Consider the following 13,436-nt stretch of genomic DNA (forward strand, 5'->3'; position numbering starts at 1 on the left):
GCTGGTTTAATAGTAATATTGGAATCGGTTGCTAGAGTTCAGAGTGCCTCGTTCTCAATTCTGGACAAATTAGTAAATTTATGTTGTGGTCGTAGATTTGCGATGTCAGAAGTGACCACTTTTTCAAAAGCCTGAACCTCACAGGGCATAGAGATAAGTGGAGGAATGAATTGGGAAGGTTTTCTAAGACTCGAGTCCGATGGAGAGTCAACAGTAGGTCTATCTTTAAAGAAAAATTGCAGGCGTATTTTCCTAAAGAACCGAGTCAGTTCGCATTGCAAACGGAACGGATCGTCCTTTGGAGTGGGGACATACCCCAATCCTCTATTCAGTGTCTTGGTTTCATCAGGGAAAAGGAGCCTAGAGGACAAGTTAACCACTAGGTCTTTGTTGAGGGGGTCTTGCCCTGGCTCCTCGTGACCATCTGTGGTTCCTCCTGAGACCAATGGACTCGTCTTCCTCTCCCTCGTCTTCTGCCTCTTCCTCTGCCCCTGCCTTGGCCTAAAAAAGGCACATAAGGTGGCATCGGACGGGGTTGGTAAAAAGGGAAGGGTTGATGCCATGTCATCGGGTGACCCGGGTGGTATTGTGGAAAATTGAAATAAGGTTGGGGTCTATCGTCATCCGTGCTCCATCCGTCAGAGGATGAACTATGACTGTATTTGCGGGGTTTCCTACCAGAGGTGGAGGAGTCATCTGATGAAACGGATGGAGTCTCCATCGTATAGTCTTCTTTGATGTAAGGGTAGATTTTCTCTCTATTGAACCTATTAATATCTTTTTGTAGTTTGGTGATCTTCTGTTGAGTCAAGAAATCTTTAGTTTCGTTAAGGTCAGTGTTGATTTCTGCTAAACGGCTCTTGAATGCTGCTATAGAGATTGTGGTTTTGAGTGTATTCTCCATAAAAGTGATCTGTATCGCTATGGATTCTGCTAGTCGTCTTGATGTATTGATAATGAGGACCAGCCAATCCCGGGTGCATTTCCATGCAATCTGCGCCCAGTCCTTCCTAAAGGCAAGGTCTTGTAGGAAGATCCTGGGCATGTTGGATACCAATAGTCCATTAGGAGCTATATTAGCTCTCAGGTATTCGGTCATGATAGTCCCATGCAGGACTGTTTTAACCAGGTCACGTTTAAGTGAAGATAGTTTGTCCCATTCTTTTTTGGTGGGGCCAGAAGGTCCCGCACCGTCATTAACCAAAATGGAGGGGGTCTGCAAAATGGCAGACACGATATCATCATCAAAGCTGAGACCTTGAAAATTATCCATACTAGAGATCTCAGGGAAATTATCAATATAGCAACCCCACAGCGAACCCGCTGTACTGAATACTTCGAAAAAAGAGGGGGGTAAGAGAGGAGGATTGGGCGGTCCAGTGTACACCCTCCCAACAACGTACTAATATGATGTGGTACACTGTTCCGAAATTGAAAGAGAAGGAAAGAGAAAGGGTCCTGATAATCAGGAGCAATAGTCCTCACACACCATATTTGGTGTCATGCTTCATCATCGGACAGCTCCTCGTCAGACTGGCGCTGCAATGTCTGACGGGCACCCCCCGAGGGGGGGCTCTTTGCCGGAGATCTTTTTGAATATACTCGATGATGCCGCGGAGCCAAATATGGGTCCGAGAGAGGGAAAAATTGTACAGAGAAAGAATAGTAAAATTGGCTCAGATCCCTCACTTAATAGTTTATTATTCGCTGTTGGGAAATGGTCAAGATTAAAAAGAAATCAAGGGAGTGAAACTGGAGACAATGCCCGGACACTCACACAAGAACAATCAGAATAATTAGGGAGGATGGAAGTGATCCAACGCTCCTTAGTATGCGGTCGACATGTTTTGCGTCGTTGTTGGTCCAACAGGATCCCGTGACGCTTCTTCAGGACCTACTAAATCATGAGTTTTCTCAAAAAGAAAAACAAAATACCTACACTCCTGTTGACTAACACTCACAGTCTGGGTGTCATCAGTCGCTTGCTAGGACTAAACCGGACTGGTTTTCCTTTCCTATCAGTCGCCCTAAATATGGGAAAAAGAGGGGGGCTAAAATTAGCTCAGTATATCATCACTTCACCAGTATTCAGGAATGATGAGTATGATTAAATGTAGAAAAAAGGGGGTGACAAACTTGTGCAACACTCAGTGATCAGGTGGTTGTAGGCACGCCATGCTGGTAAAATATAGGGTGGCTTACCATATCCATTAGACAATAGGCTCCATGGGATATCGCTGGCCCATCGCCCGGTATACAGAAAATCTGATGGTAAGAGAACACATGCCAAAGAAGGGGGCACCATATTGTAGTTACATAATTATCATAAAAGACCAAGGTAAAATGACCATAGTTTGGATATGCGGGACTGACAGTGAAAGTGAAATATAAAAAAAATATAAAAAAAATAATATACATATATATATCTCACTCCAAATCTGAACAAATACATCAAAGAAGTAAAAAGATGTGTAAGTCATCAATTTATGCAGAAATACTCATGAACATCCTCAATGTCATGTGCAAGGTGGAGTGAGCAATGAAGGTAGCACATTCAGAAAGTTACAAATGAACGGAGAAATACTTTATTTCAAAATAAATCAAGAGTAGTGCCAAAGTTCAGAGGTACATGAAGGGGATAAAGATAGGGGGGTATAATGACCCACGAGTAGTTAAACCCCATGTATCACACCGCAGTCAGTAAAAATAAAAATGAAAAGTTGAGCTGAGGAAGTACATATAGCTAAACCACGGGCGTCTCGCTAAGGGCAGAGCAAAAGGTCCCTAAGACCTGGATGCATGAGTACTGCAGCATTCGAAAGAAGCGTCGTGATGAAATTCGGCATCAAAAATGAGAAAATGGGCACTTACTTTCTTGGTTACCGGTGTTAGATGCAGCACCTACCCGGGGGTCGCGTTCCCGAACGTAAACGGGAAAGGAAAGCTGCCGGTATAAATAGTCCGCGCGTAGAGCGCGTGTTTACCAATTAGGTAATTAGTTGCTAGGTAACTCCCTCGGGAGTTGGGAACCTTTAAAGAGAATGGAAAAAGGACTGGAGAAACGGGACGTGGTGAATGTACTCCGCGTGCGGCGGCCATCTTAAGCTAATGTATTGGTCATAAGAAAACAAGAAATAACTCAATTTAAGCTGTAAAAAGTTATCAAAGACCTGTGTAAAACTAAATTAGCCTTACCAATATTATGAATACAGGGTGGTAAGGTCTAATCCCCTATAGTAAGGGAAAAAATAAATTGGAAAGAAAAAGAAAAAACAAAAAAACAAAAAAACGATATAATGGATGGAATGACCATCGAGCAGAACCTTCTAAAATCATTGTTAGAAGGGCAGGAAATCAGCAGCTGCCTACTTTGAAAGATGGAACCAAGGGATATCATCGTTTAATCCCTGGTGGTGGGTATTGAGTCTATATACCCAGCGTTGTTCAAGTTCAAATAGTGAGCGGGTGCCTGGTAAGTCACAGGTCTGTAATACCACCCACCGCATATCATCTGGTGTGTGGTTAAGTTCAATAAAATGTATGCTAAGTTTGGTAGTAGTACGTCCACACCGGATGTTGCTACGGTGTTCATTTATCCTAATCTTTACAGGTCGTGTGGTCATCCCCACGTATCTGAGATTACAAGGACAGGTGATAAGGTAAACACAATTGCGGGTGTTGCAATTAGTATGTCTCAACAGATGCCAAGTTAAAAAGGGTTCTAGATGTAAAGTGTCTGTATGTTTAGTGAGTGAACAGACATTACAATTCCCACACGGAAAGTGACCTTTGACTGGGGGGAGATCCCATAGAGATCTCTGTCTGGACGGGGTGGTGGTGGGTCTAGGTCGGGTGTGTACCAGCATGTCTTTTATGTTTGACGTCCTCTTGAACGCAAAAACAGGCTTGGGAATATTTTCACCCCCACTACAGAGGACCGACCATCTCTTATTGATTATCTTCTTAACTGTGTTAGAAAGTGGTGTAAATGTACGGCCTGGTTTGTCCCCATCTGTGTGTTGTCGGAATAGGAAATAATTATAGTCCAGGTCGCAAACTTGTTTGATCTCCTCCTGATATTGGTGTCGCAGGTCTGCTGTGGGGGGGCGTGCCTCAGGATCCGGTACTCCCTCACGTTCCATTGTTAATAGTTGTGTCTTAGCTCGTGTGAGTGAAGATTTAGCTACCCATGTCGTGGCAATACAGTGTCCCCTCATAACCACTTTTGGTCCCAAAGGTTCTTACGGATCCTGCATTTTCCTTAAAATATGTGGAGATGTGCATAGCTAGTGTATCTTTGTAGGCTGTATCTTTTAGGGCTTTTGCCTCGAGCCAGCACGTTGGGCACCTGTGTGCCCCCCAGTGAAACGTGAACTTGAGTGGGTTGTGGTCTGCTAGAGTTCTGCCCAAATACTCAGAGTACGGTAAAGGGGCCAGCAAGCTGTGATAAAGAGGAAGTAATCTAGCGGTGTGTGAATTTGATGTCACAGTGCGTAATAGGAGTATTCCCGCTCCCCAGGATGCCCCAAGCAACAAATATCATGCAAGTCCAAAGATCAAGTCCACATTTGAAAGTGTTTAGTTTCCTGTAGGCCTGGTGTACCCAGGAGTGGAGGTACTGAACGATCTAAATTGGTGTTGTGTATGCAATTAAAATCGCCTCCCCACAATCCTGGAACATGGCCGGTGATAGTGTATCTAAAAACTTGCCTTGAGCAGTGTTGGGTGCATAAAGGGAAGCAATAGTTATGGGACATCCATCTAGGGTGCCCTCTAAAAGCACACATTGACTGTCTTTTTCAATCAGAGCTCTAGTTTTAACAAATGGGACTCCTGGGGCAACCCAAATAAGGACTCCCCTCGCAGAAGCTTAGTTTCCCATTCCGTATACCTGCCCATCCAAGCACCTGTTAATTTTGGCCAGTTCCCCCATTGTGAAATGAGTTTCTAGGAGACAAGCGATGTGCACATGTCTACGTCTTAGATAGGCATATATTTTGTGTCTCCTGGCAGGGGTCGTCATGCTGCATATGTTCCAAGTTAAGGCGGCAAAGTCGGTGACCATGAGTGTAAATTGTGGAACTCCAGATGTCTATGTCCCCAACTGCCTCCCCTCTTCCCTCCTCATCTCCCAGCAGAATGGATATTAGGGCAGCCAGCCAAACGAACAAGAATCAAAACATTCACATAAACATAAGAAAGAACTCCTTGATCCCTTGCCTGAGCACCTTCTGGTGTTGTTCCATAACCCCTCGAACAATGCAACTGGTAAGCAGTAATTGCTTGCAACTGAGAGATATCCATTCGGTTCAAATAGAGCATGAAGTGTAGGAAAGACTGTGTCAGAGCTCAGTGAGGTATGACCTGCTTAGGAGTGGGGGGATTGGCTATCCAGAGTTGATGTGATGATTGTGCAGGCCCACTAGGTGATCAGCCATGGTTATGGATAATCAATGTGAGGCAAGAGGGGAAGATGTCCCTATGACAGTGGACTGTGGTGGTCACAGATCATCCGCGGATCGTAGAGTGATTACTGGACCCTTGGAAATTGTGATTGTGAGGATTCTGAGGCCCCTGTGTTCGAGACGGATTTTGATGGATGGTCCATTTGCAGCGGGGTGAAGGAATTCACGGTGAGATGCACTGCCTCGAGTACTACCTTAGCTAGTTCGACAGCTAATTTGGGTTTGATCTTGGTGGTTCTGTGCTTACGCCGGTGTGTACGATCCGTGAGCCAGGGCCCATCAGTGGAATCTTCTGATAGGGATTGCATCAGCCCTTTTGAGTGCAGCCAAGTCCATACGTCCTCTGGTGTGGCAAACACATGGGTGACCTTGCCATAAATCACACATAGTTTTGCAGGGAATAAGAGCGCATATTTGTAGTTCAGTTTCTGGAGTTGCTGCTTAACCCTGCCAAAGGAGCCACTGAGCCTCTGAACTTCTACTGTAATTTTGGGATAGGTCGTAATCATTCCACCCTCGTACCACCATGGGCCTTTTGCACAAAATTACTAGGTCACAGTCCCAATAATTGAGGAATTGGGTGATAAGAGGACATGGTGGCATACCTGGGGCGGGGTCCCAGGTATCCTATGTGCTCTCTCCACAGAGAAGAACTTAGTCGGTTTACCTGACTTTAACCTGACAGTGGTTATCAACCAGTTTTCTATGAAGAGCACCGCACTGGGTCCTCAGCTCGTTCATGGAAGCCCGGGAACTGTATATTATTGCATCTGGAGCGCTCTTATGCATCTTCTGCTCTAAGTTGTAAAGATGCCACGTCTGCCTGTTGATGCGTCATTCGTGTTTGTAGATCTTGCACTGTAGGGCGCTGTGAGGTGAGTGAAGATTCTGTTGCAACCACTCAGTCTGATAAGTTGTGGTGATCTGTGTGCAGTAGCGTAACATCCATGGAGATTGTGTCAATCCGAATGTTTTGGTTTCAAGAATGGCTTGGAGGACCTTTTCAAATTGAGCGGAGTGCACTTGGAGAGTATTCTCCAGGTGAGCCAAGGCATCCGCAGTGGTATCCACAGAGGAGGAAGACATTGGGTTGTGCAAGCCAAAGAATATTCAACCAGAGGACAATGGGAGGAGGCCTAGTCTTTTTCCAATGTAGAGAAATATGTTTTTTTGCTTCCCGCCATATACTTAGTAAGGGCCTAGTCTACCGAGGTCATTCTATCTAGGGAGTCTAGTCTCAGTCCCAAGATTAGAGTTCCAGGGAGTGTCAGTCTAGGATACCACAGTGTCCCTTTTTTATGCCCTGGTATTTCCTTATAAAAGTCTGTATCACCATACAAGATCCCCAGATTTGTATGTGTGTTCTTCATGCCTGTCTACAATACCAGCATATGTCAGAGGGAAACATGTGCCTAAGTTGTATGGGCAGTAAATATCACTGAAAAAATGTATTTATAAACATATTCTCTGTGAGGGATACTGCAATGTGCTTTCAGAGTGTCCTGTCATAATCCATCCCATTGCTTATCAGATATAGTTGTCCCAGCATCATGTTCCCACTTTTGTTGAAATGGGAATTTGCTAGTCAGAGTGCTATTTTGGATAGTTTGATACGTTGTACATGTGTGTTGGAACCTACAAAAGAACAGACTAGCTTCTCGATGTATGTGAATGGCCTAATGGCAGCCATAGTATTGGGCGGGTAAAGCACCCAATGCTGTAGCTGGAAATATCGGAGGTGGGTCACTTTAGAGGCATGAATTTCCTGTTTACAATGATCAAACAGATCACTTAAGGTTTTACATTCTCCGATCACCCATTCACTGAAAGACTGGGGTGTCATTACTGCAGTGCACTCAGAATTAATGAGATGATGAGAGTGGTTGGAGAGAGGAAAAAGATAAGCCCTCTTGGATGATCCCAGATTTCAAGGACCATTATAGTTGGAGTAGCAAGGTATGCACCTCTAGGTTGATGCCTACGTGCAAGGCAGAGGAAGTCCCAGAGCGGATAGCATGCAACCGCTTGATCCATATGGATCCACTGCTTTTCACTTCCCCTCAACACTCATTCAGAGATGTACCATAGGTGCGCCACCCAGTAGTATGTTATCAGATTGGGACACCTGAGACCCCCCTCCCTCTCTAGACACCATCAAGATTGAGGCTGAGATGTGAAGCTTCTTGCCCCCCCACCATAGGCAAAGGGATTTTCTTATTCAATTGTGCAAATACCAACAGTAGGGCTGGGTGTTGAAACTGACTGAATCAGATACAGGAGCATTTGAAGAATGTCCATCCTCATTACATTGATTTATCACAGCCAAGATATATATAGGGGGCACCAGCACTGGAGGTTCTCTGGGACTTCCTTTCATAGCTCAAGCCAGTTGGCTTTGGTCCACTCATCCAGCTGTTTTGCTCACTGACCGTAAACCTGAGACTGTATTAAAGCAATCAAGTCAGTTTACAATGACAGGTAGTGACTCAAATGGGTTGGCTAGTGTGAGAAATAAATCATTGGCAAGGAGGCAAGCCTTATGTTATTTCCTTTCAAAGGGGATGCCGGATACTTTACGCGAGGTCCTAATGTGTATATTCATGGATTCAACAATAACAGTGAAAAGGAGTGGGGAGAGATGACATCCCTGTCCAGTTCCTCGGAGCAGCAGAAGGAGCAGGAGCACTGGTTGTTAATGCTAACTGAAGATGTGGAGGTTTTATAACCTGCCAAGATCATACGCTTTATCTTCAGGCCTAGTTAAAGTTTATCTACCATGGCACCCACGAAGGACCAACTGACTTGGTTGAAAGCCTTTTTGCCATTCAGTAAGAGGATGAGAGCAGATATCTCTCTATTGTGAACATTTTTGACTTACATTGTTCGCCTTCTGCTGGTTGCAGATAAACCCGACTTGGTTGTGATCAATTAGGCCAGAAAGCAAGGACTCCAGGTGTCTTGCTAAAATGTTTGCACACATTTTTGTGTAGAGTTTTGCATTAGTGTTGTGATTTTCTTAACATCACACTTTATTCATTTATATTTTAACTAACTATTTCAAATAATGTAATTAATTTAACATTATTTCCTAAGGAATTTTATTTTAAGCCCCTTCTGCCATTATTTTCTGTGACTTGACTACTGTTTTGGGTCCCTTTTTGGAAAACGTAACTTTTAAGTGCAATTTGTGAATAGCAATGGCCTTAGTCTTTTCTGGGTGAGTAAATGTCCCTTCCTAAGCCCCTCCCTAACCCTCTCTAAATATGTCCTTACTCCTTCCTAAACGCCTCTCATTTATTAGTAACTGCGTCCCTTTTTCCAGCCACTTCCTCAAGTCACTCCCACATATGCTACTAAGTAGTAAACTTACATCTGTGAGGACTCCCAGTAGAAAAGACAGGAGAGGTGGAGATTACACTCAGATGTTTGTGAATAGCTATTGTAGTACTACTAAATGCACTTCAAAATGCAGTTTGTGAATATGTCCTGATAGTCATTGAAAGGAGTCTCCAAACGCCTCTTTGGATTTTCCTTACTTCCACCTTATCACCTTTTTCATAAAAGCTTTACCTCATTTTAAGGTGATACCTCTCTGCCTGGTTTTCCCCTAAGGAGGGCTATCTGGCTTTGGATTTTCTTTCTTGAGTTTTATTTATCCTGCTGCTCAAGGGACATAGGGCCAGATGTTTGATTCTGGCCTATTGCGATTCGGTAATTGCGATTTTTAAGAAATCGCTATTACCGAATCGCAAAGGGCCATGTATCACATTTACGATTCGGTAATAGCGATTTCTTAAAAATCGCAAATGCAAATACCGAATCGCAAATTGCGATACTGGCCCCATTCGCAGCTATGGGCCTGTTGGCCCATAGCTGCAAATTTTTTGCATTTCCTAAATTGCGATTTCTGAACCAGAAATCGCAATTTGGGAAATGCAAAAGGCCAGGGTGCTGGGGGCCTAAGGCCCCCTCTCCTGCACCCCAATATTTTTTTTTTTACCATGTAAAGTACACACATGCCAAAAGGGCATGTGTGCTTTACATATTACATTTAAAAATGCAGTTTTACTGCATTTTTAAATTTTGCACCAGGTTACCACCTGGTTGCAGACAATGGTATTTTGCATGTGCAAAACACCATTCTGCGAAAAATCGCAATTTGCGATTTTTTGCAGAATTGCCTTGCGACCTGGTTTTTGCGAATCGCAAAATACGATTCGCAAAATCCGGGTCGCACCGCAAAAAATCGCAATTTTTGCGATTTCTATTTTGTGGTCTGCGAATGCCTTTGATGCATTGCAGACCACGATTTTGCACTCGCAAACGGCCGATTTCACCGTTTGCGAGTGCAAAATATTTTGATACATCTGGCCCTTAATCTTCGATTTCAAGTAGCCTAGCATCCCTGGCACGGTCCATTACAATAGATGTAATTGTACCCCATATTGTCATTTTGAACCTGTCCCAGATTGTGTGCAATGACAAATCTGGGAGAGAGTTCAAAGCAAAGCATTCATGAATGCTGCCTTAGTGGAGGTCTTTAGTCTCATGCATCACCTGTAACCTCCCATAGGGAGTTTCCTGCTTGCCCCCCAAGTGAGATCCATGTAAGCATGGTCTGTGATGGATATGTCCAATATGAGTGCGGAGTCTAGATAGCATAATTGGATGTGAGTTATAAATCAATAGTCTATATGGGAGTATGTAGTGTAGACATGAGAGAAAAAAATAGTCCTTAGTGCTTGGATTTAAACAATGCCAAGCATCTATAAGCCCAAGTGCTGTAATTTTCTTTTGAAGTGTGCCGACATTGCGCCCATTCTCGAGTATAAATGCTTGCTTCTACCACTAGCTGTTCATTAATTGTCTTGGGCAGGAAGGAGTCTTGTGCAGTAATCAGGGCATAGATGTTAAGGAGTGTTAAAGTGCTGTTTTGAAGTTTAATATAACACTCTCTTTGTATCTGTTGATCTTAGTAGAGCTCTTGCCTATGTGTGGTTTGCAAAAAGTGGATGTCTTTTGAGTAGGTGGCTTTCTTGTAAAAATATGGTGTTTGGTCCCTACTCTCAGGAATAGCTCCACATCTGTTGTCTTTTATTCTGTGAGTTCAGGCCCTTACATTTAAGGTCATAAGTTTAAGGGGATGTACCCTCACTGCCTTCAGGAATTGTTGGTTTGTGGTTAGGCTCTTGACCCACTCAGACAGCAATTTTCAGGGTTGCTCCTTTGACTGTCCTCCCCACGGATAAAGAAAAAGAAGTTAAACAGCCAACTGGGCCAACCAAGGTATCCCTATATGGTGCAATCACGTTTGGAATGTCTGCAATCCCTTTCAAGGAAGGTTCCCCGGTGGATGGGTACATTGTTTGGGGTTAGGCAGATGGGTAGTAGCAGCATAAAACAAACACCCGTACCATAGTGTCCTGTTTGGCACCATTTTGTTTCGCTCCGCCCATGTCCTCACAACAACTGCTACCGAACGCATTGTTTTATTTTTAACTGGCCTGTGAGCTAATGGATTGGCTTATGAAATATCGAATCGCAGTGGTTCGCAACTCGGCCTACCACATAAATATTAATGAGGTAGGTTGCAAATTGTGGCCTCTTCGGGACCGCTTCTCATTTGCAAATGGGCTGCCACTACCTTTGTAGTGTCAGTAAAATATTCATGTTTTGCAACGGATTTAGGTAACAAAACTTTATTACATACCATGAGCAGGGTCATCAGAATTATACAGCAGGACAGGGCCAAATTATGCAGCAGGGTTCTCTGAATTATGTGGCAGGAAAAGGCAAATTATGCGGCATAATGTGCAAATGTTTTGATAGTTTTACTTCATTATTTGGTAATGTATGGTAATACTGTCTAGGCAAAATAATTGACCTCATTAGTACCACTTTAACAATCAAATAAGCAACTGAAAGATGACCAGTTAACAATTGTGAAGGGACTTCCACTGCGCATGAACACATCACCACATTTTTACTAACTTTTGTTACATGTGATCTAGAAACATTTTTTTTTGTTTAAATCTACCAATTATGCAGCAGATGATGGATTATGTGGCAAATCTAAAAAATACATAATTATGCCAAAATGCCATGGTTGCAGAATTGCATAATTACAGTGGCCCTGACCATAAGGAATAGGTATTTTCAAAGCATGCTCTAAATACCAATTTGGTATGGTTTCCTAAACCCCTTTAATGTTTCAGAAAACCCTTTCTGAATCGTTAAATGGGCTCGGTACTTTTGAAAAAGGGTGTTAGCGTTCGCAAACCCTCCGATTTACTTAATCAGACGGTTTCCATACACTGGCTCTCTTTGCACACAAATCCTTATATTTTTAAGTAAATATTTTCTGCAACAATTTGACACCATATTAAACCCTGGCGTCACAAGATGTTTTTGTTTTCTAAATGGAATCAAATGAAAATTTGCTTTTTAATTGCTTTAGATAATACTTCTTCAAATGTAAATGATATGTGAGAATTTATAGATGCATGATAAATTATAATATAAATAAAATACACATCCTGTTTGGAGACTAAACCATCATACAACTTAGGATCACCCAACTGAAGTGGCTGATGTGTCTAGAATAAAGCCTTGTGTGTCGAACACTTGGAAACAGGCACATGGGGAGTACTGGTTTCCGGCTCAAGGGAGCAGGTTCACATCCTGCAGAGGTACTACCTTCTCTTGCCAAAGTGTACTCTATGCACACACCATAAACTATTAACCAAAACTCTCTATCCACTTAGGCACAGGTAGCAAATGTTACATTAGTCAAAGACCACTGTTATGCATACCTCACTAATGACCACTGAAAACTTAAAGGAAATTGCAATGCATGATCCATCCTGACAGCCTATTGTAATTAAATTCCACTGAGAAAAGCACTGTAAATCTGTCTCTATAGCCAGACCCACACATGTTCAAATTAAAGGGAAATATCCTACTTTGGACAGCAAAGCAATTCACTGAAGTTGCAGTAGCACACCATCTCGCAGCCCTTGCCCTCCCAGAAGTGGTCCTGCAGGTTACCACTCATGGGTCTCAGGTCTTCCACTCCCTCTGGAATGTTGTGGCAGTTGCGATCCTTTAGAATCTTCTTGTAGCAGGAGAGGCGGCTGGCGGGGGTAGCACCAGCCCCAAGCAGTACGCATAGCAGCAGGACAGCAAGGGGGAGTTTCATTTTCACAGGTGAGGAACTTGCTGTGGGCACTGTGGTGAAATAGAGGAGGATCAGTGACATGTTTGTATGGAAATGTCATGCTATTACGGCTGTACATGAACTTGTAGTTTGTTTCTAAGATTACAAATAACTATCCAGTAATTCAGGTGCCAAAATTAGATAATTTCTTGTGCATGCTGTTGAAGATGTACAACTATTAGAAACATCACGGGCAAACCTAAGAACACAATCTGGAGACTACTGAAATCAATCAATTCATATCAACCACAATACTCCCCATCTTTATCAATGAACTCCTTTAAGCACCAATGCATCATTCATTTGACGTGGTCTGTACATGTATGCTGAAAATCATTAGCCAATCAGAAGAAATACTTAGGATCCGGCTTGACTCTGCAGTGGCCTCTACCTTATATTCTGAAAAACACTTTTAATCTGTTTCTGAGGTGGTAAACCCAGTCATGCAGCCTGTAAGGAAATTGGAAGGAACCATGGCATCAATTCACCAAAGTGTCTGCACAGTGTAAGTGACATTTACATGCCACATGGCCTTTTATAACATTGCTCTATACGTGTTCCATCACTAGCTTATCAACAGCCTTTTGCTTTCTCCTGGGGGTGGTTATGAAGCTCAAGGAGTGAAAACTCCAGAATATAAACATGGATCTTTAGACCATAGTAGCAGCTGCTACTCGTGACTTGACCCAAAGGGCTTCCATGGCTGAGGACGCTAGGAGAGCGCAGGTTTTTTTTAAATAAAGTTAGATTTACAA

The 13,436-nt window shown here is 43.1% G+C and overlaps 1 protein-coding gene across 1 annotated transcript in view; it reads right to left on the reverse strand.

Moving 5' to 3' along the window:
• Positions 1–13,436, reverse strand: part of SCRG1 (stimulator of chondrogenesis 1) — a 110,417-nt gene that overhangs the window by 46,668 nt on the left and 50,313 nt on the right. Inside the window, exon 2 of the mRNA XM_069244416.1 lies at positions 12,428–12,692. Within this exon, the coding sequence (XP_069100517.1) occupies positions 12,428–12,663 (236 nt within the window). The 5' untranslated portion in view covers positions 12,664–12,692. The remainder of the gene's footprint in view (positions 1–12,427; positions 12,693–13,436) is intronic.

Source organism: Pleurodeles waltl, chromosome 1_2 (genome assembly GCF_031143425.1).
Source record: "Pleurodeles waltl isolate 20211129_DDA chromosome 1_2, aPleWal1.hap1.20221129, whole genome shotgun sequence".
Classification (NCBI taxonomy): domain Eukaryota; kingdom Metazoa; phylum Chordata; class Amphibia; order Caudata; family Salamandridae; genus Pleurodeles; species Pleurodeles waltl.